This window comes from Ochotona curzoniae, unplaced genomic scaffold, assembly GCF_017591425.1.
Source record: "Ochotona curzoniae isolate NIBS_2020 unplaced genomic scaffold, NIBS_Ocur_1.0 scaffold_2476, whole genome shotgun sequence".
NCBI lineage: Eukaryota > Metazoa > Chordata > Mammalia > Lagomorpha > Ochotonidae > Ochotona > Ochotona curzoniae.
In genome coordinates this window covers 4,830,011-4,850,756 of record NW_024467095.1, presented here as the reverse complement: position 1 = coordinate 4,850,756, position 20,746 = coordinate 4,830,011, and the positions used below count along the sequence as shown (strand labels likewise).

At 40.6% G+C, this 20,746-nt stretch overlaps 1 protein-coding gene and 1 pseudogene across 1 annotated transcript in view; both read left to right on the top strand.

The window, feature by feature from the left end:
- CPED1 (cadherin like and PC-esterase domain containing 1) overlaps positions 1–20,746 on the top strand; it is a 211,846-nt gene that overhangs the window by 49,584 nt on the left and 141,516 nt on the right. Inside the window, exons 3-4 of the mRNA XM_041002454.1 lie at positions 4,572–4,678; positions 9,318–9,393. Of these exons, the coding sequence (XP_040858388.1) occupies positions 4,572–4,678; positions 9,318–9,393 (183 nt within the window). The remainder of the gene's footprint in view (positions 1–4,571; positions 4,679–9,317; positions 9,394–20,746) is intronic.
- On the top strand, positions 20,179–20,278 carry LOC121171049 (annotated as a pseudogene).

Sequence of the window (20,746 nt, the reverse complement as noted above, 5' to 3'; positions counted from 1 at the left end):
GCCTTTTTTTCTTTTTATTTCATTCTTCTGTTGTTTCCTTTCATGTTTTTAGTACAATGGTCTATTCATTGAAGGTTCTTAATAAATAAATGAAGTATTTGAAATTATGGAAATGTGTCTCCCAATTTTAAGCAGGTATGTTTTAAATATGTGTTTCTGTTAGCTCTGGAAACTGTGTTTGCCTTGTATCGTAAGAGTGTTTGCCTTAGACTCACAAGAATATAAACTATGCTCTGTTTTTAAGTCATAAACAATGCAATCTGTGACTTGAAATCTCTCTCTCTCTTTGTATATACTTATCTCCTTAACATGTTTAGTTACAAATCCTATGACAGGAGGTTTCTTAGGGTTTTAGTATTTCCTGGCTTAGAAATAAAGCAGAATAAAAACAGACTTTATATTTCCTTTTGAAAGCAAAAGGCTTCAGGAAAAAAAAAAAAAACCAAGTGCACACTTGAAATAAGGTATCTGGATCATCATACTGTATTTGGCTTGAGCTTTAGAAACTGGGCTGACGTTTTCTTCAAGTTGAGGCTGTACGCAGTAGAATGGAGTTTCTAAGACCAAGGCCCAATGCCGTCACATGGCTTAGACTTAGTTCACTCCTGAATCACCTGCTCTACTATTCTAGTGTCCCTGTGAACTATTTAGTTGCCTTCCAGCTTTCTTAGAAACATGAAACAGAGAAACTCTAGGAAAGGTCCATGAGTTTAATTGTTTCTCTCACTTTGTCTTCCAAAAGGGTTCCCCTTCTAACAACTGGGCAATTAATATCAGAGGGACTGCATCAAAAGATTAAAAGGATACCGCATAATCAATATGACAGTACATGTAAAGGACCAAAAAAGCAAAAATAAACCAGACACTGTTATAAAATAATAGAAAACAAAGCAGGAAAAATGAAACGGAAACACACACACATATATACATCTAATGCATATAGTTATAACATAATATTATAAATGTTATAAGTGTTATGACATTTTCTGTATAAATATTATAAATGTAATATTATATGTAATATATATGATCAGTAAAATGAATACTTTTCTTGTAATAAAAATAGAATCAATAAACCTTTAGCCAAGAGAAGCATTCCAACAGATAAAACTGAAAATGAAAAAGTAGGCATCACAACTGATATCAGATATGATACAGAGAGGTTCATTAAGGAATATTATGAACAAATAAATGCCAGGAAGAAAGGAATAAATTACTCAATACAGGTATTATCCTAAAATTGAACTATGAAGACATAAACTAAATAGACCAATAATAAGTGTTGAGACTGAATCAATAATCAAAAGCCGCCCAGTAGATCAGATAACTTCACTGCTTAAATCATCAAACCTTTAAGAAAGAACTAACACTAATTCATCTCAAGTTATTCCAAAAACAGTGAAAGGGAAGGAACACTTCCAATTCATTCTGTGACCATCATTCCTTGATTCCCAAACCAGTCATGATACAACAGCAAAAATGTAAAGACGTGACCGAAAACAAAGAAACAAAATTCCAGGGATACAGAGACAACAGCAACAGCAACAAAAAGAAAACTATAGAACAGGCTCCCAAATGAATATAGATTGAAGCTGAAGGTTTCACTGCAGGACTTGACCAAGCTTTCCAAGAAGTACCAAGTATCATTCTCAAACTAGTCAAGGCAATTTAAAAGGAAGGAATTCTCCCAAATAGGGTCAGAATCACCATAATTCCCCAAACCAGTGACAGATACAGCAAACAAAGAGACCAATGGACCAATATTTCTGATGAACAAAGACGCAAAAATCCTTAACGAAATACTAGCCAACTGAATTTAGTAACACATCAGCAATATTATCCACTTAGACCAGTTGGGCTTTATCCTGGTATGCAAAGACCTTAACACAGTCAAGGGGAAATATGGTTATCCCAAAGCCAGCATCACATTGGATAGTGGGAAATTAGAAGCTTTTCCATTAACATCTGGAACCAGACAAGGATACCCACTGTCACCACAGTTATTCAAAATAACCAGGATGTGTCATTCTGTGGGGGCAGAAAGCTGAAGATTCCAAGAGACTAATTAATGCTAATAAATAAATTCAATTAAGTTGCAGCCTACAAAATCAACATCACCAAATCAGTAGCAGTTTATTCACAAATAATATATTTACTGAGAAAGAAATTAATATTTTAAAATATTTATTTATTACTGTTTTATTGGTTGTGAGAGTAAAAGCAAAAGTGAGAATCAAAAAGCTCTGGTTTATTCCTGCAGTGGCTGCAGCTGGTCTGGGCTGGACCAAAATCAGATGCTGCAGATGTATTCCAGGTTTCCATGTGGGTGACAAGGAACCAATTATTTGAGCCATCGTAACTATCTCATAGTTCTATACTAGCATGAAATTGGAGTCAGTATTCTGGCCCAGTTATCACCCCTACGTACTCTGTTGTGGGTTTGGGCATAACTAGTTTATCAACTATTACATTAAACATAAAAACCTTGGATGTCTTCTGATGGATGAATCATAAAGAGAGTATATATAAAGCAATATATTCAGTGGTTAAAAAAAAAAAAGGAATCCTGCCACTGGGAGCAAAGCACATGGAACTGGATATGAACATGTTAACTGAAATCAGCTTAGCACAAAAAGATAAATGCCAAAAATTCTAAGATGTAGAAGTTAAAGAAGCACAGATCTGAATTTAGAATACCAATTATTAGAAATTGGGGAGTGTGAGTGAGAAAGGTAAGTAGGGTTAGAATATGTGTAAACAAGTAAGAAATTGTTTATATTTACTTGTAACATATATAGTGTTTATTTCTAATATTATAGTGTCTCGTAGCATAGGGAGGTGATTACAGTTCACGTTGTTGCATTTTGTTCTGTGTGATGAACTGAAAGAGAAACTCCAAACAATAAGAAAATAGAAAAACAAATTGCCTGGTGTGACCACTTGATGCTATATATGTGTGTTGAAATGTTGCACTGTACCCTGTAAAAATGACTGTCACCTGTGAATCAATAATTTTTTTTAAATTAAATAACTTAGAAATATTGAGGAATCAATAGCTTTGACTGCATGAGGGCTGGGACCGATGCAGTGGTGCAGTGGTTCAGATTCTGTGATGCCAGAGTCCCGGGCGAGTGCCAGTTTGTGTTTCTCTTGCTCCACTTCCAGTCCAGAGCACTAATGATGCTCCCGGGTGCCTGCCCCCACACGGGAAGCTCACAAGGAATGACAGCCCCTTGGCTTAGGCCTCGCCCAGCCCCAGCCACTGCAGTCATTTGGGGAAGAGAACCAGTGCTCAATCTCTCTCTCTTTCTGACTTTAAAATAAGAATATTTTTGAAAAAAAAATCGGAAGGGACACCGTAAAATTTCATTCCTACGTCTTCCATATCTCTCTTCCTTATGAATCTTTTTCTTTCCTAAAGTTTTGCTTTGCAAGTGTTAGACCCCTCACATGAGAAATTCTTGGAAGTTCAGAAAGACAAGATTTTTAGATAGTTAGTTCCTAGCTTTCTAAAGGTCACTTGAATCTAATGTAGGAAATGATTGATGAAGTCTGGCGTATATAGTTACTTGAAGGAACATTTATCTCAGGATTGATTAAAAGAGACATGTGTGTCTGAAATTGTCCTTTTTGAAAAGATTTCAATGCAAAATAGAGAAAGCTTCCCAGGTAGTGACAGTTCTGTTGCGTATTATCCACAGTGGGGTTTTTGTTCTTGTATGTTTTCTGTGAGTAGCATTAAAAAAAAGGAAGGGCATTTCTTCCGTTTGTTTCTTACTGCATCCATCTGGTGACATATTTGCCATCCTGTCAGGGGCCATTCATTCATTCAAAAGTATTTTGGAGGCATCAATTATATGTAATCCATGTGGACATATAAATAAGAACAAATGATCCCTTAAAATATGCAGGTGTTGTGCAAGAATGTACTCTTTTGAGCTTATTTTTGGCAAGTTGGTGTGGTTTATTGGCAGAACTCTCTGTCTGGTGAAAGAGCTAAAATATCTGCTTTGGTCTATGTTGTACACTGAATTTTGAACTCTGTTCTTCTGTCTATAACTAGATCACAAATTCCTTATATGCCAACCTGTGCTCTTTATTTTCATTGAATTTTCTACCCAGCATAAATTTTTCTTTGTAATAAATCTTGTAAAAGTATATTTGATATTTAGACCTCAGAAAACTAATGGTGCCTTCTAAGCCCAGAACAAAATAGTCAATGTTTTGATTTCAGATCATTATTTGATTTCACAGATTTCCTTTATCAGGAAAGATTTTATGATTCTTTTCTCCCAATATCCATGTTAGACTTTATAATTACTTAAAGAATCCTAATTTTAGATTTTTAAAAAGATCTGGTAATCTGTCTTCACATAATTACATTCATTCTAATAAAATACTATGTGTCGTGGTTTTAGGTCTGCTACAATAAAGTTGAATTTATGTTCCTTTAAATATTCAATGATCTGTTTTAGAATTTAAATAATTGCCTTCTTTGATCTTATGTATTGTATGATGCTTTATACATGTGATGAAAAATTGTTTGTTTTCTGATATTCTTTTGCTTTTAGGTGATTTGGGCTCTATGGATCTGCTCATTTGCCTGTCCTCTAGGAAAGCCGACGGGCAGCCCTGCTTATCCGAGGAAGACATGTGCCAGCTAGGCCCTCATCAGAAGGTAAAGCTCTTCCCCGTGTGCCTGGATTGGATGAAGTCTGTGGATGATAGCATTCTATCTCTGGGTCTCTCCTGCTTTTTAGAAAGTCTGGAAAACTTAGAACCTTGTATCCATGAAGAATGTTCCAACTGGCCATACCTTGTGCAGTTTGGCTTGAAACTGTCAGCATTTTTCATTTGATAGAATCTCTCTCAGCTTCTGTTGCTGCTGTTTTGTTGTTTTACTGGGTAAGATTCAAACTCTATCCACCATTTATTTCACTTCAAAGATAGATGGATAATAAATGATAGAGTAGCAGGCGCTGAGTTAGAAAGACAGAAAGGTAGACAGCACTCCCACCTGCTGATTCACTGCCCAAATGCCCTCAATGACTGGGGCTAGGGCTTAGTCACAGCCAGGAGTCTGGGGCTGAAGCCAGGTGTCCCCCATGAGTAGCAGGGGTCTCGCTGCTTCAGTTGTCACCTGTGGCCTTCCAGGGTACACATTAGTAGGCAGCTGAAATCAGAAGTGAAGCCAGCACTCCACCCTAGACACTCCCTTACAGGGTATGGATAACCCAAACCATGTCTTTTTTATTAGGCCAAATGCCAGCCCCCAATCTTTTCCTTTTTCGTGTTCTCTAAACAATGTAATGGAACAGCTGTTTATATAGCGATTGCACTGCATTAGCTATTGCTTGTGAGCCATCGAGCCATGAGTTGAAGTACATGAGAGGATTCTTTGGGTTACATGTATGCCATATTATGTAAGGCAAATGTGCATCAGTGGATTTGCGTGTCTGCAAGAGTCCTTGAACCAGTGCACCATGGGTACTGTGGGGTTGGCATTTGTGGCAACCCCACATAATGCCCACCCTGGCTCTGAGTTCTTGAAACCAGTGCTTTGTGAACTGTGTTGATTCTGCATTAGTTCTTTCTGACCCATGGCCCCCCATGAGAAGTTATCTGTGATATGGTACAGCAACCTGCCCTTCTGTCTGAAATCTGTGCATACTACACATTGCAACAGCCACGTAAATTCTTCTGGCTCACTAGTTCCATTATTATCATCCATTTTTCTGGGATTATTCATTGTTTTCAGTTGGTATAGGATCAAGCCCCATAGTCAAGGCACCCCAGCTCCCCACAGTGGCCGCACATTCGCTCTGACCCAAATCAGCTCTCAGCTTGGGATGTTCCTTGCCAGGGGCTGCTTTTCTCTCCTAGAATCTATTAAAGATTCTATTAAGTCACTAACAACTGAGTAATTTGCCTTTGGCAGTAAAAAAGTTCAATTGCATTGACTTTGGATGCTATTTGCAGTCTTTTTTAAGTACGTTGTATGCTACTCTAAAAAAAATAAACAAGAGATGTGATGTTACAATATAGTGGGTAACATCTCCCCCATGTGACACAGGCATCTCATGTGGGCACTGATTCAAGTTGCAGCTGCTCGAATTCTGGTCCAGCTCCCTGCTAATGCGCCTGGGGAGCAATGGAAGATGCCCCAGGAACTTGGACTCCTGCACCCAAGTGGGATATCCTAAAGGAATTCTTAACTACTGGATTCTCTCTGGCCTAACCCTGTCTATTGTAGCCATTTCTGTCTCTCTCTCAATGTCTTTCAAATAAATAGAATAATTCTTTAAAACATAAACAAACAGGATCTGGCACAATGGCTCAATTGGCTCATCTTCTTCCTTCTAGTGCTGGGATCCCATATGGGTGCTGGTTCATGTTCTGGCTGCTCCACTTGCCATCTAGCTCCCTGTTTGTGGCCTGAGAAAGTAGTGGAGGACGGCCTAAAGTCTTGGGACCCTGCACCCCCATGGGAGACCCAGAAGAAGCTCCTGGCTGCTGGTTTCATATTGCCTCAGCTCTGGCCACTGCAGTCACCTGGGGGGTGAACCAGCAGACAGAAGATCATTCTCTCTGTATCTCCTTCTCTTTGTAGATCTTCCTTTCTAATAAAAGATAAATCTTAACAAAAATAAGCAAACTTTCATTTTGAATTCTGTATGGCTGCTTTTTGCTAGCCCTTCCTAAACTTTATGAACTGGAGTTGGGTGATTTAAGAAATTCCTTTGTCTTGGTCCATTTGGGCAACTACAACAAAACACTTGAGAGGGGGTCATTTGTAAGCCACACGTCTTCTTCTTCGCTCAGGAGGGTGGGAAGCAGGAGGCTAAGGTAGCCACAGGTTTGCTGCCTCCCGGAGGCTGCCCTCTGCCTCTGCAAGGAAGCTTTCTTGCACAGAAGTGACACGGTAGAGAGCGGAAAGCCTGACCGGTCAGGTGGCTCTCCAAAGCTTCTTCCTGTTGTGACTGTGTTTATGTACATGATAATGATTATTTTCGCAAACATGTTTTTAGATTTGTTTGGTCCATCCCCCAGTGCCATCTACAGCCATAGTAGCAGCAGAGCCAAAGCTGAGTGTGAGAATTCAACCTGGGTTACCCACATGGGGAAAACGAACCCCTGACTTGCCCTATCCCTGCTTTCTCCCAGTGTCCACAACAGCAGGAAACTGGATTCAGCTGGCGGGGTTAGGCTTTGAACCCAGGGACTCTGCTGTGGAACTTGGGCTAGGTCGCCCTCTTCGCTGCTAGAACAGAGCCTCATTCTTGAAGCTTCTGCTATACACGCATGAATCCCATGTACAAAGGGCCTGCTTTGATAATCTAAGCACTTTCTAAATGTCTACTTTTTTCTGGTATTTTTTGGCATTTTGATTGCTTTTCTTTTCCTTTCTTCTTCTTTTTTGTTTCTAAGATTTACTATCTTTTATTTGAAAGGAAGATTTTTATAGAGAGAAAGAGACAGCTGCTGATTTACTCCCCAGATGCTAAAATGGCCAGAGCTGTGCCAATCCAAAGCCAGGGGCCAGGAGCTCCTTCCAGGCCTCTTACTTGGGTGCAGGGGCCCAGGGCTCTGTGCCATCCTATGCTGCTTTCCAAGGCAATAAGCAGGGAGGTGAATTGGAAATGGAGCAGCTGTTACTGGGGTCCGTATGGGACGCTGGCCCTAGCAGGTGGAGGATTACCCCCATTGAGCCATGGTGCTGGACCGAATCACTCTTTTAAATATATGGTTTAGTATAGAATCATTAAAATCATAAAGCAAAAATGAAACGTGAAGATCAAAGGATGTAAATGCTTTATTTTACAAAAGAGGAAACTGACGAAGGGAGCCAAGTGGTCTGTTCAATGTTGTAGTTGTGACATGCTGGAAGTGGGACTGAAGCCTGTTTCCTGTGACCGCTTTCTTTTCCAACTGCAGCTGAATTCTTTTTATCCAGCCACGTCAGTAGAACACAGTGGACAAGCCACAGTACCAAGCTAACATCAACCTGTTTTGTAATTATTTTAAAATTTATTTTAGCCATTTGGGAGGCAGAGACAGGACAGAAAGAGCTTCTAGCCCCTGATCTGCTCCCTGCAGTGTCTGGGGTCACGAACAAGCCAAGGCTCCCAGCGGAGCAGCAGGAGCTTGCTTCATCACAGTTGCCCCGTAGGGTCAGCAGGAATAAAAAGCTGGAGCCAGGTGGCAGAGGTGGGAATTGAACCCAGGTGCTCCAAGGTGGGCTGCTGGCATTCTAATCGGTGTCTTAATTAGGACTCTGAAAGCCAGCTACTGATTTAATTAACTTCAAGGTTATCAATGAAGGTCAGCCTTGTAACCAGCAAGTTAAACCTGGGACACCATCCCGTATGGGCACTGGTTCATGCTTGAGCTACTCCACTTTGATCCAGCTCTGAATTAATAATGGCCTGCAAAAAAACCCAGCAGAAGATGGCCCAAGTGGTAGGGACCCTGCCACCCACGTGGGAGACACAGATGAAGCTTTTGGGTGCTGACTGTGGCCAGGCTTAGCCACAGTTCTTGTGGCGATCTGTTGAGTAAGTCAGTAGATTTTTTCTCTCTACTTTTCAAAGGAATAAATCTTTTAAAAAGCACTAAAAGGAATCAGTTATGGTTAAAAACCAAATCTGATTTCAAACTGACTTGCACTGATTTTTCTGTGTTGGTTTTAACTAGACTTCCTGTTTGGCATTCGTTTTGGAATTTAGTTGATAACTGTTAATTCACGAGAGAAGGATTAAATGTATTTGTACCGTTGCCTTATAAAAAAAACTTACATTTTAATTTAAGATAGCATTTATAAATCATTCAAAGAATGGATTTTGGTTAAAACAAAATTTCTGTCTTCACAATGAGATGAAGATTGTGCATGAAATTGTAAAACAGATTTAACACTGAGTTCTCATTAGATACTTATGTGATTCATATCACTGAGAGCCCTTGCAGTTGGTAGCTTATTTAACTTTGAGACATATTTGGTGTGATTTTTGCTAAGCAAACGTGCAGCTATCCAGTTATTTGTGTTACTATATTCACCATATTTCTATTCATAGCAAGCAAATAGCTTTGAAAAAAAAAGAATTTGAAAGTATGCTTAAATAGTTGACCTTGTTTAGGGGTGAATTTTTATTTTTTGCTGTCAAATAAACCTCTAAAAGCACTGGATTGGCTGATATTTAAGGGGAGTGCTTGGAGAGGGTGGGCAAAGCCACACACTGAAACTTTCTGCCTTCTCGGATTTTCTTTGCTTTAGCATCTATAAATAATTGACTCACTGGAGCATTGTTCATTTCTTTTAGGTAAATGTAATGCCAGAGATACAGTACCATCTTTGCAGAAAGAAAGGATTATGTCAAATAATGAGAAGATTTCCAGGTAATCTTTATTTTGCTCCCTGTGCCTAAACATGTGTGCAATGCAGGCTTCCCTAGCAGACACCAGCTGACTCAGTCTTAGATCAGTGTCTTCCCTTCTTTAGTCTATCAGTTCTGCTATCGGGAATCTTCCACATTGAACAGTTTTGCCGAAGGTAAGACTTTGAGAGCAAGAGATGCAAATGCAGCGTTGGTGTTTCGTTTTGTTTTGTCTTCTAATTTGCTAGATGAGTATATCTTTTATTCTTTCCTGTTTGCTTTTAAATGATAGCTGATTTTTTATCCTAACAGATATAAAATACAGATGAGTCACTAATTCAACTTTTCATTTAAGATATATGTCCAAAATAAATATCCGTGAACGGGGTTCTGTGTTCTATGACAATATCAGTACACGTGCGGATCGTTTGCTGTGACAGTGCAGTTGGTTCCATTATCTGCAGCTCTTTAGTGTTTATTCTAGCTGGAATTTTTTTAATTTACAAATTTGCGACAAACAAGTCAAATAATTTTCATTAGTAGGATATTGATAAATATTTAGAAATTATTTAGTTAAAGCAATCCAAAAAATCTATTTTAAATAGAACCTAGAGGCTTCTAAAGTAAGGTTTTCTTTATGTTGTTGGTATGTGTTTTAATACTTTCCAAACAAATCTTATATAAGCTTATATTTGACATTTTGCTCCCATGGAAGAAACAAATATTTTCTCCCTTCTTTCATTTTAAATACTTTTTGTTCTTAAAAACATCTGTAAGTCCTGGACATCAAGTCCAGAACACTGTTGCTTACCACTCTATCTGCTATGTTAATTTCTTGTTTATCCCCATGACTGTAAAACAGTTGCACAGCAACATTTTAAATGGAATTATTTCCCCTAGCATTTTCTCTCTCCACTTGAGGATAATTTTCCTAGATGTATGGTTTTAAAGGAATAGATCTATACATTATTGTCTGATCTAAATTTTATAAGCAGTAGCTTTTGTTGTAGATTACTACTGTGAGTATATGATATAAACTCAGTGTTTACAAAACCAGAAATATTTTGCTTAATGTGAATGTTTAATATTTAATACTGAATACAGATTAGGTAGCAACATAAATTTATAATGTTATTAAAAAGGTAAGATAGTAAAACTAAGCAATAACACTGTATAATCTAGACATTTTATTTAGAGTAAAAATGATCTACACCATTTTGAGGTATGTTTGATTTGGAGATCAACAAAACACACAAGTGGAGGTTTCAGCCCTGCTACCCATTGGCTGTGTGGCTTGATCTTAGGGAATTGTGGTAGTTTAATCTATAAGGAGTGATAAGAAGCGTATGTTTTAGAGCAAACATGCATTGCTCCAAAACTGGTAATTATATAATCCTAGGTTTGCACACTCAAAGAATAGATCTCCTAGCATTTAATTGGCTCTGGTCTCTGTCTTTGATTGATCATCACTAAAATGTTATGATTCTGTCAAAAACCACCAGAGGTCAGAGATCCTGGCTCTGCCTCTGCGGCCACGAGTCGGTTTGCCTCAGTGTCATCACTGTCAGCAGACGGCAGGGGTTGCAGGAGTCCGAGATAAATGACTTCTTAGAGCAACCAGTAGCCCAACTAGCAACATTTGTACTAGTGGAACCCTGATTCGCCTGGCTTACCAGGCGACTCCTCTCACAGGTCTGCGTTTCACGAGGGGGAAGCCTGAGCTTCGAGAGCTTAGGTCTTTGCACCAGAGAGAGACATTATTTTTGTCAGAATGGACAAGACATAAACTTTCCCTCTATTTTAGAGCTAAGATACCAGCTCTCGTTTTTATGTCTATCTTCTATGTAAATATCTTTCAAAAGGCAATTCAAAGTAGTGTCAACGCTTTTGTTAGCAAAATGTGCACACAGCTGAGAGATGGACAGAGGTGTGCCAGCAGCCATTTCTGAGAAGAATCCTGAGAAAGTTCCAACCCAGGAACTCTGGCAGGGCCTAAGTCTGAGCAAGCCCTAAGATGTCCTTGTGTTACCGTGTTCTCGTCTGTGACAATGCCAGATCGGGCAACGGGGAAGCATACTGAGGCTGCAGGATTCCACTGTGCTTTTTCCCGCCCAGGCTGTCCCTGGCTTTGTTCTTCATGGAGGGCAGAGACAGAGATGTTGAGAAAGCAGGATGGCCAACTGGTGGATGCAGCTGGGATCGGTACAAGGGAGGCAGGACAGAGTTTTGGCAAGCTGTCCAGGGGTGATGGGAGACGGCGTGCAAGGCCAACACAGGCTGTTCTGTTCCATAACCAGAGGGTACCTGACTTTAGACTTGTGACTCACATTGAAGGGCACACATCCATGGAATTTTTACTGACTAACCCAAACGTTTATTTTTATCATGCCATTTAAAAATGCTTTGCCTTTAAAAAAAAAAAAAGCTTCGTAGTTTTTTTAGTTGGCCTGAACTTGTTGCTAATGTTTTTGCTAATGTTCTTTAAGTCTTTGTTTTCTTAGATATGAAAAATCTTCCTTCCCCCTTGAGAAACACAACCTCAGTAAGCGTGAGAGCTGTTTTCCTGGGTCCTTGGGTTGCTGCATTTGCTCCTGTTGCAACATCACCAGCCGAGGAGAGCTGGTTCGCAGTGTGCCAAACCTTGGCCACAACTCTTTTTTTGTGGTGGTTTTGTCTTGGCTGTGAGCACTGGCTTTCATATGCAGCTTGAAATATAGTGCATTTTAAACATTTTATATCTATATCCTTATCTTTTTTAAATGAACCCATAAAGAAAACAGGAAAATCGTAGATGAAGTCTACCAAGTACTGTAGCATTTAAATATAGTAGAGTATTAAAAAATTATGGATGATATTCACTGAGCAATATAAAGCATCCTTTAAAATATTTTTAAACATCGGCTAATGCTAATTTCTTATCTGAGGGGATGCTAATGATTGTCTTCAATAATCTAGTTTTAACATTCAAGCTACCTTTCCGAGAAGACCCAGATGTTTTGTTCTGTGTGTTCTCAGACCCTGGCAGCTTTTATTTGTTATTTCTCAAGACTCCTTGATGCTTCGCCATCTTAAAGACTCCCTGTCTGTGCCCCATGCAATTATATTCCTAATGCAAAATATTATTTCCTCAAGTAAAACTCTCATTTCTTTACTATAACTCACTTCAAAGAGGTGCTCGCAGAAAGTAAGCTGATGGAACTAATTCGGCCTAAATTATGCCCTCATCCCAATCATAAACCTCTTAGATGCATTTGCATTTTCATAAAAGAGGCTCACAAACCCAGTGAATTTCTAATTGGTAGAATTTCTGGAAGGGCCATCAAACACATTCAGTAACTCTGCAAGCTGCCTCTTCCCAAAGCTCACCTAATCCATTTACTTTTCTCTAGCTCCAACACTACCTGCCTCATCCGAGTCAACCCCCTGTCCAAGGCCTTTCACTTCTTCTCTTGTCCTGCATAACTGAGCCGGTGATTTACACAGTACTTAAGGCGGTATTACCGTTTCTCTTTCATAAACAGCAAGTTGATTCTATCTGTTCACAGAAGTCTGCTTAGGGACTGTGAGAGTGAGCCACGGCACCGGATCACTGACTCGGACAGACAAACATTTTATCCAGAACAGGAGGCTACACCCGAATACTTACAGGGACCTGATGTGTGACACAAGTTTCGTTACAAATCCAGAAATCTGGCCAGAAAGGCCGGACAACCTACAGCTTATCTGAATCTGTTGTTAAATGTAGAGAACGTAACAAAAATTATTTGACTAGAAGAAGAAATGAAAAAACTGAAGGCAGAAAAGTTGTAACAGCTGGCCTCACCCAGGTGTCTACCTCAGCATTGTGGCAATGGCAGAAGCCAACAGATTGTGCATGTTTCTTATCCTTGTGACATTTCAGTTAAACCTTAGTCCTTCTCCTTTCTGATTGCCATACTTCTCTGTACAGCTTCCCATTTCCCCCTAAGCCCTTGGTGAATCCACCTTCCAGTTTCTCATTCTGTCTCTGCTTCTCTGTTAAATCTGCCTAAAAGCAAAAGCAAACACAATCTGAAACAGTGCTAACTGCTGAAGATAGTCAAGTTTTCTATCAAAACCTTAGTTGGAGTTGGCCGGGAGTTTCAGCATTGTTTTGCTAAGCCTTAAGATCACCTACCAATATCCAGATAATCCATTAGGCTCCATAAGCCTGGGTTGTCCAATGTCAGCAGCTTTGCTCACTGACTTCCAGCAGCCGGAGCTCTTGCTGAGGCCCGCACTGACTGACCAGCTCACGTCACTGCTTCATTCCCTAAATGCCACTGAGTCTGCAAACTCAGATGATGCTCTTGATAAACTTAACTCGGCCATTTCTTCAAGTCCTTCAGGCAGTTTTTATTACACTTTCTATTCCATTCAAGTCTAGACGTTCTCTGAGGACAAACATCAAGCCAAAGACACTTTTCTTTCAACATGAACATATTGCTTTTTTTGAATAACAATTTAAACATGAAAAGATGTGTTTACCAAACCACAGATAAATTACTTGGACATTTTTGGTGCATGTTTTTCATCCTTAAAATCTGACATATTGTTTTCTTTGACCTTGGCTCAAGAATATCATCAGAGGGATGTCTACCTGAAACTGTCCAGATACATCCGTACTGTTTCCTTGTGTTCCTACTGAACCTTGAAGAACCCTCCACTGCCATGTTACACAGTATACAGGCTGCATGAGTATCTGCGCTTGTTTGTCTTACCACAAAGCCTGAAACCCTTTGAGGGCAGGAGCTTAGATATATATTTTTTTCACTTCTCAAATTTGGTGCATTTTAATTGTCCCTAGAATATTATGATCACTACAATTTTTGATTGAAAGACTAGAGAGGGTAAGCCCTTGGCAAATTTGGACAGATCTATCCACTTACTCATTAGAAACTCAATGGAAAGTTATAGGGACAACGAACAGAGGCACAAGAGCCAGAAAATAAGGTCTCTGTCCTCCAAGACAAAGTCACCCATTTTGGATAATTACATATTTGGATTTAAGAGGTAGCTAGGGAACTCTTACACACTTACCTATAAGGAAAATAGAAAGAGATAGAAAAATTTCCAGAAAATCCATGATAGGTACTGAGTTCTGAATGGTTTCCACTGTAGCTAAAAAAACAAAACAAAACAAAAAAATCAACTCCCTCACTGTTGTCTAAAAAGACAAGCTTAGGGGCCAACATTGAGATGTAATAGGTTAAACTGCCATTTGCAACTCAGGCATCCCATATTGAAGTGCTGGTTTGAGTCCCTACTCAAGTCCCAGTTGCTCTGTTTCTGATCCAGCTCCCTGCTAATACGCCTTGGAGAGCAGTGGCAGATGATCCATGTGCCCGCCTGTCATCCATGTGGGAGACAAGGGCTGACTTCCAGGTTCCTGCCTTGGGCCTGGCCCAGCTCGGGCAGTGATCTGACTGGTGGAAGATGTATCTGTTTTGTTTGTTAGTCTCTCCGTGTCACTCTGTCACTCTGCCTTTCAAATAAATACAAAGTTTCCTAAAATACACATTTGATCCTTTCTCACTTTGTTGGGTGATCTGCATGTATGTGTCCTTGAGATATACAAGTCGTTTTCTCAAGGCCATCTCTTATTTTTGCAGTGCTTCTACCCCAATGTCTTTAAAGATTTGTTTATCATTCCCTTTGAAGAGAAGCTCTGACTGACAGAGGAAGCAGTAAAAAGACCATGGGCAGCGTTCTCTCTCCATTTCCGGTGATGTTTTAGCGCTTCTTATAGATTAGCTTTCTGGGCAATTTGTTCATCTTAATGGCTCTGCATTCAGGACAGGGAAGTAAATCTATGACTTCTTGCTGACTATTGTGCTTCAACTTATTTCTTCCATGGATCTTTTGAAAGAAAGTGTGTGAAATATGGCCAGAAAACCTGCATCGGAAAGGAAGAGCATTGATCTGGTTTGTGGTGGAAGTTGGGCGTTTTTTTTTTTCCCCTTCTTTTGAAAGCTCTGAACCTTAAAAAGATACTCAGAAGTGCCATAGAATACGAGAAGAAACGGAGTTGTTTTTGTTGATAAAGGATAGAGCTTTTCCCCATCTGTCCTCTCCTTTTCCATTTCTTCCTGACCCTTCCTAGGCCCCCAAGAAGCTTGGGAGAATTCAACCTGGACATCATGGCTCTAGCTAACGCAGTAAGTCTTTTAAAGTGTTGACAGCAGTGAAGGAAAGCACAAAATACATTCCATCTTTATTTTTTTAGCCATTCCATCTGTTTGTCAAGAGTGAAAGTTAGTTGAATTGTACTTCTTTTTTGTAGGATCCTGTTTAGAATTTTGGCCAATCATGGGAAAGAAATTAAAAAATAGAGATCAAATTAAAAATTATTTCCAATTTAAAAAATTCATTTTACCTTCTACTTTATGATGTTTTTCTTATGCCATCAGGGTACAGTAATTATAAAAAGAATAGAAAAACACAGATAAACAAAAAATTTAAAAAATGAACATTTAGTGAAATTGTTTAACTTTATATACCTTCCTTAAATGTATGCTAGTTGTCTATTTATGGTGTTTCTAGTTTCACAAAAGTTTGAAATTTTCATATAAGTTAATTACTGCTGCTAAGTGGATTTTTAATGCTAAACTTCATGCCTTGGATAACCTCTGAGGTCAAACTCACTCTGCTCACTTTTTTCCCTCTTTTCCCACTATTTCCTTTAGTAGTGCTTCATGCATTATTTTAATGTCTTAACTGATCATTACTGGTTTGTAAACAATCTTCAGATCTTGAAATTTACATCATAAGAGATGGAGTCTTTTGTTGTTGATCACCTGACAATGGAGTTACAAATGTCCTTGCTGTCCTTCCTTTCTCTCTGCCTTTCTCCCACTACTCATCCCCCTTTTCCTTTTGGCTGCATAGCTCCCAGTTTAACTTCCTTACAAGAAAAGTCGGTATGTGCCACTCGCCTCCCAAGAGATTTGAGTAGCTCACACAGAACAGAAGTGGATATAATTTGCTGCATGGGTTCCATGTATTAATCACTCTTCTAATTAATTCAGTTAGTTCTTAGAGTGTCCCCTGAAGGAAGATTTGATTAATACCTTCATTTTACTGCAGCTCAGAGAAGGTAGGCACATTTTCTAAGCCTCCACATCTCCAGGGTGATAATTGCTCTGGGCAGTGTGGCTCCAGAGCCTACATTGCTAACGACTTCATTCTCTCTGATCCCTCAACGTGGGTACCAAGGTCCCCACCCATGCAGGCAGGCTGCTCACCTCTCTGTTAGGAACTCATGCTGACTCTCAGCTCCACACAACATGCACCACCGACTGCCCCTTCAACAAGCATGCTGCCTCAATCTGATGGAGCTGCGGTAACAAAAGCCTGTAGATCAGGTAGCATTTAAGCAACTTGACTGCCTTCGCACCACGTCCTCACAGGGTCGTTCCTTCACACGTGTCTGTCTGTGCCCTGATCTCCTTTTCTGATAAGATACCAGCCGTATGGGATTATACTCTGATTCCCTTTGGAAAGACTCTGTCTCCAAAGATAGTCCCATGTCTATGTTCTGGGAATTCGAATTTCAGCACGTGACTTTTGGATAGATGCAATTAACTAGTAACAGCTGGCGGGGGGTGGGCAGAGGAGTCAGAGAATGGTGACTGGCAAGTCCAGCAACCTCATACAGAGAGAGCAGATCCCCAAGGATATTGGGGATAAAAACAACAGATGTGTTTACGGGTTGTTGATAACATTGTAATCGACTGGTCATAGCACGCAGGATACTGCAGGCAGAACTGGAACCCCTCACTTGGAAGTATAAGAGTATGAATTTTTCTTCTGTTTCTGCTCCAAGAGCTTGGCTGCCCTTTGACGGCCTGAGGAGCTTCCTGCTGGTCTGGAGGTTTGACTGGCTGCCATGCTTGGTTCTCATTTTCTGTCCCAAACCTGAATTCTCACATGCTCCCAGACCTGGCCTGGCTTCCACACGCTAGTAAATGAGTCTATTAGTGAGTCTATACTGTCCTTTCTCAGTTATGCATTTTCCTCTCAACAGGAATTACTTCAACCTAGATGAATAATACATTGATGAGAATTTTAGACTTGCAGACTCTGCAGAATCTCATGGGAACTATTAAATTATGCAAATGCCATGACCACCTATACAGCCTGACCTAGCCATAAAATTCACAGCTCTGCCTGCGAACCATACATTCTTAAATTCATTAATCATAGCCAAAATTAAAGAAAGATTTTGTGGAAAGTGATAGCATAGTCTTGCTCCATTTCCTAGAAAACGAGAAGAAACCCCTGCTTCTTACTGGGGTCTGTAGCTTGCAAACTACACCATCGTTCCTTTGACTTTTAATATTTCTGAAACACTAAGAAGTGAACACATCATAGATGCAGGATACACATAATGTGGTGCTGTGTGTCTGGCGGCTGACGAGATGGGAGGCAGGAGGAGGGTGGCGAGAAGCACAGGTGTGGGTGAGGGCATTCCTAGGAAGCCTGCTGTGGTTGGAGAAGCTCGAGTCTGTCCACTGAGCCAGGAGTACCTCGGGCTCTTGTGTGGTTTTATACTTTTTGCACATTGGGTCTCAGGGCAGCTTGGAGGGAACAGCGTATTTTTTTAGGAAACATGTGGCAGCTTGTTGCCATCTCTCAGCTGGTACTGCAGGTTGGCGATCTGAGAAAGTGGAATGCTCACTTTCCCTTTTGTGGGAAAAAAGGTCCTGCCGGTAAGCTGATTGGGCAGTTTTACCCTTCTGGTATGTGATGTCTCTACCTCACGCTGCTCTGCAGGAATATTTGTTTATTTCATTGCTCTGCAGAAATATATTTATTTATATCAAGAGAGTTTGTCATCTTGAGGCAAACACTGCTGGATCACAAGGCAACATTACATTATAGAATTATTGGGATTTGTGTGATGCTAGTAATTTTGTCTTCAACCAACCATACAAGGATGAAAAAGAGTAATATTCACTTTGTGTAGTCCAAATCTCTCCAGCAGGTCCCTGTTTACTTACTTAGATAATACATGTTGGTAAGTAGCAGTGTGTGCAAATAATGCCATAACAACTTGTTCAGACACCAAGAACTTCAAGCAATTGAAATGAGTTTCTGTGCGTTACATACTAAAACCTCAATGAACTGTATTTGCGCTGTGTGGATGTGGCTGTTTTGTTCATTCAGCCTGAATCTGTTAATCAATAGTTTATTCTTAGCTATGCGTGAACTCAATGACTCAGCGTGTATTCTGCTGAAATAAGGTACAATGTGTTTGTTTTTACCTTCTGTAACAAATAAGCCACCCAAACAGTGATTCTGATGTCTTGCTGATACAAATTCTTCCAGAGCCATCGTGCTTATGAAAGAAATATTAGGGATTAATCTGAAGTCTTGATAAGATGCTTAGAATACATTGCTTGCTTCAAAAAAAGATGAAAGATTTACATGGGAGTTGTACTCTTTATGTTTAAAATGTCATCAGGGACTCCACTGGGGAATGACAAGAGCAGGGTTAAAAGTCATGCAGAAGATAAGCAGGTTCCAAGATTTAGCTGCAAAAGTGGTAAAAATGTAATTTTGAAACTCACATTCCTGTTTAATGAACAGCTAGGAAGTGAGGAAGAACTACAATTAAAAAAAAAAGGTTTTATTTGACCTGATGTGGTAGCCTAGCAGCTAAAGCACTCACTTTCAATGTGCCGGGATCCCATATGGACACTGGTTCTAATCCCAGTGGCCCTATTTCACATCCAGGTCCCTGCTTGTGGCCTGGGAAAGCAGTCAAGGACGGCCCTTAGCCTTGGGACCCTGCACCTGTATGGGAGACCCAGAAGCTCCTGGCTCCTGGCTTCAGATTGGATCAGCTCCAGCTGTTGCGGTCACCTGGGGAGTGAACCATTGGATGGAAGCTTTTCCTCTCTGTCTCTCCTCCTCTCTGTATATCTGCCTTTCCAATAAAAGTAAACAAATCTTTTAAAACATGCTTTTATTGAAGAGATGTAGTTGAAGAGAGATAGAGATCTTCCATCCACTGCTTCTCTCCCCAGGTTCCCCCACGAGTTGGGCTGGGCCCGACCAAGCTGGAGATCCCAGGGCTGAGTCTGAGTTTCCGTTGTGTGGTGGGGACCTGGGTATGTGAGCCGTCCGCTGCCGCGTGTGGGAGTGCACAGCTGGGACTGCCCGCTGAGTGTTACCAGCATCTCCACCAGGAGCCTGAATGCCAGCCACTGAACCAAGACCGATTTTCACATGTGTGTTGTTCAGACCCGGGCAGTCACTTGTTGCGATGAGGCTGCTCTGGGCTCCCTACGTGCCACATCAGGGCACCTGGCCTTGAGTCCCGCTTCCTGCTAATGCAGACCCTTGACCCACAGTGACGTCAGCAGTTGGGCCCCTGACACCCACGTTGGAGATTTACACTGAGTTCCACGCAGCTGGCTTCAGCCTGGTCCATTTGTGGATAATGTGGACATTTGAAGAATGACCCACATTGAGAGAGCAGAATCCTGAGGGATGTAGCAGGTTGAACTTCATCACAGTCTGACAGTCTGCTTCTGGTGATAGGAGCAGACCCTGAACCGCAGCGAAGTCACAGCTGTGATGGATAAAGAGAACGGGGGCAAATGCTTGGCTTTCTCATTCATTTTCACGGACGTTCGGGGACATGTGCTGATTTTTGATTTGCGACTTGTCACAAATATTAGAAAGCAAAATCCAAATACAATGAGTCATTCATGGCTGACATACACAGCTTTATAGGTTTGTGTCAAATGGCACACGATGACAGGAAGGCGATGCTCGCTGGGTGTGTAAGGAGAGAAGGTTGTCACTGCCCTTGACCAGGATGGACCAGACAGCACACACAGTTATGCTGCTAGGTGCCAGCATCCTGAACGTCGCATTGTGACCATGATAATTAACAGTGCAGTTTATTACAACCCACATCTCGTAACAGCCGCTTAGTCTCTTCCAACCCGATGAGCTGTTAGAAAAACAAAAAAAGTTCATGGAAACTGTGCATTATGAAAAAACTGTACAAATTTCAAATTATTTGTGTGATAAAATAGTGTTTTAACTCTATTGTCACACACTTTTTGATGTGCCCTGACGTATTGATAGAAATGCAAAGTGCGAGCCACAGCAAAGTAACAGCCATGCGAAATGCGTTTTTCTAAATGTAAGCTTAGATGCCTTCTTCATTTGCAGTTGGTGAAGCTGTGATTAAAAAGGTCTTGTATCTCAGCAGAAGTATAATTAACAGGATGAATGGTGTCGTTTTAAACGGCCTCTGCTCTGTGACGATGGGTTCGGTGTATTCCTGTCTCGGGAAGAGGCTCTGACTCTGTTCAAGTCCTGGGCTGCACTGCTTCAGT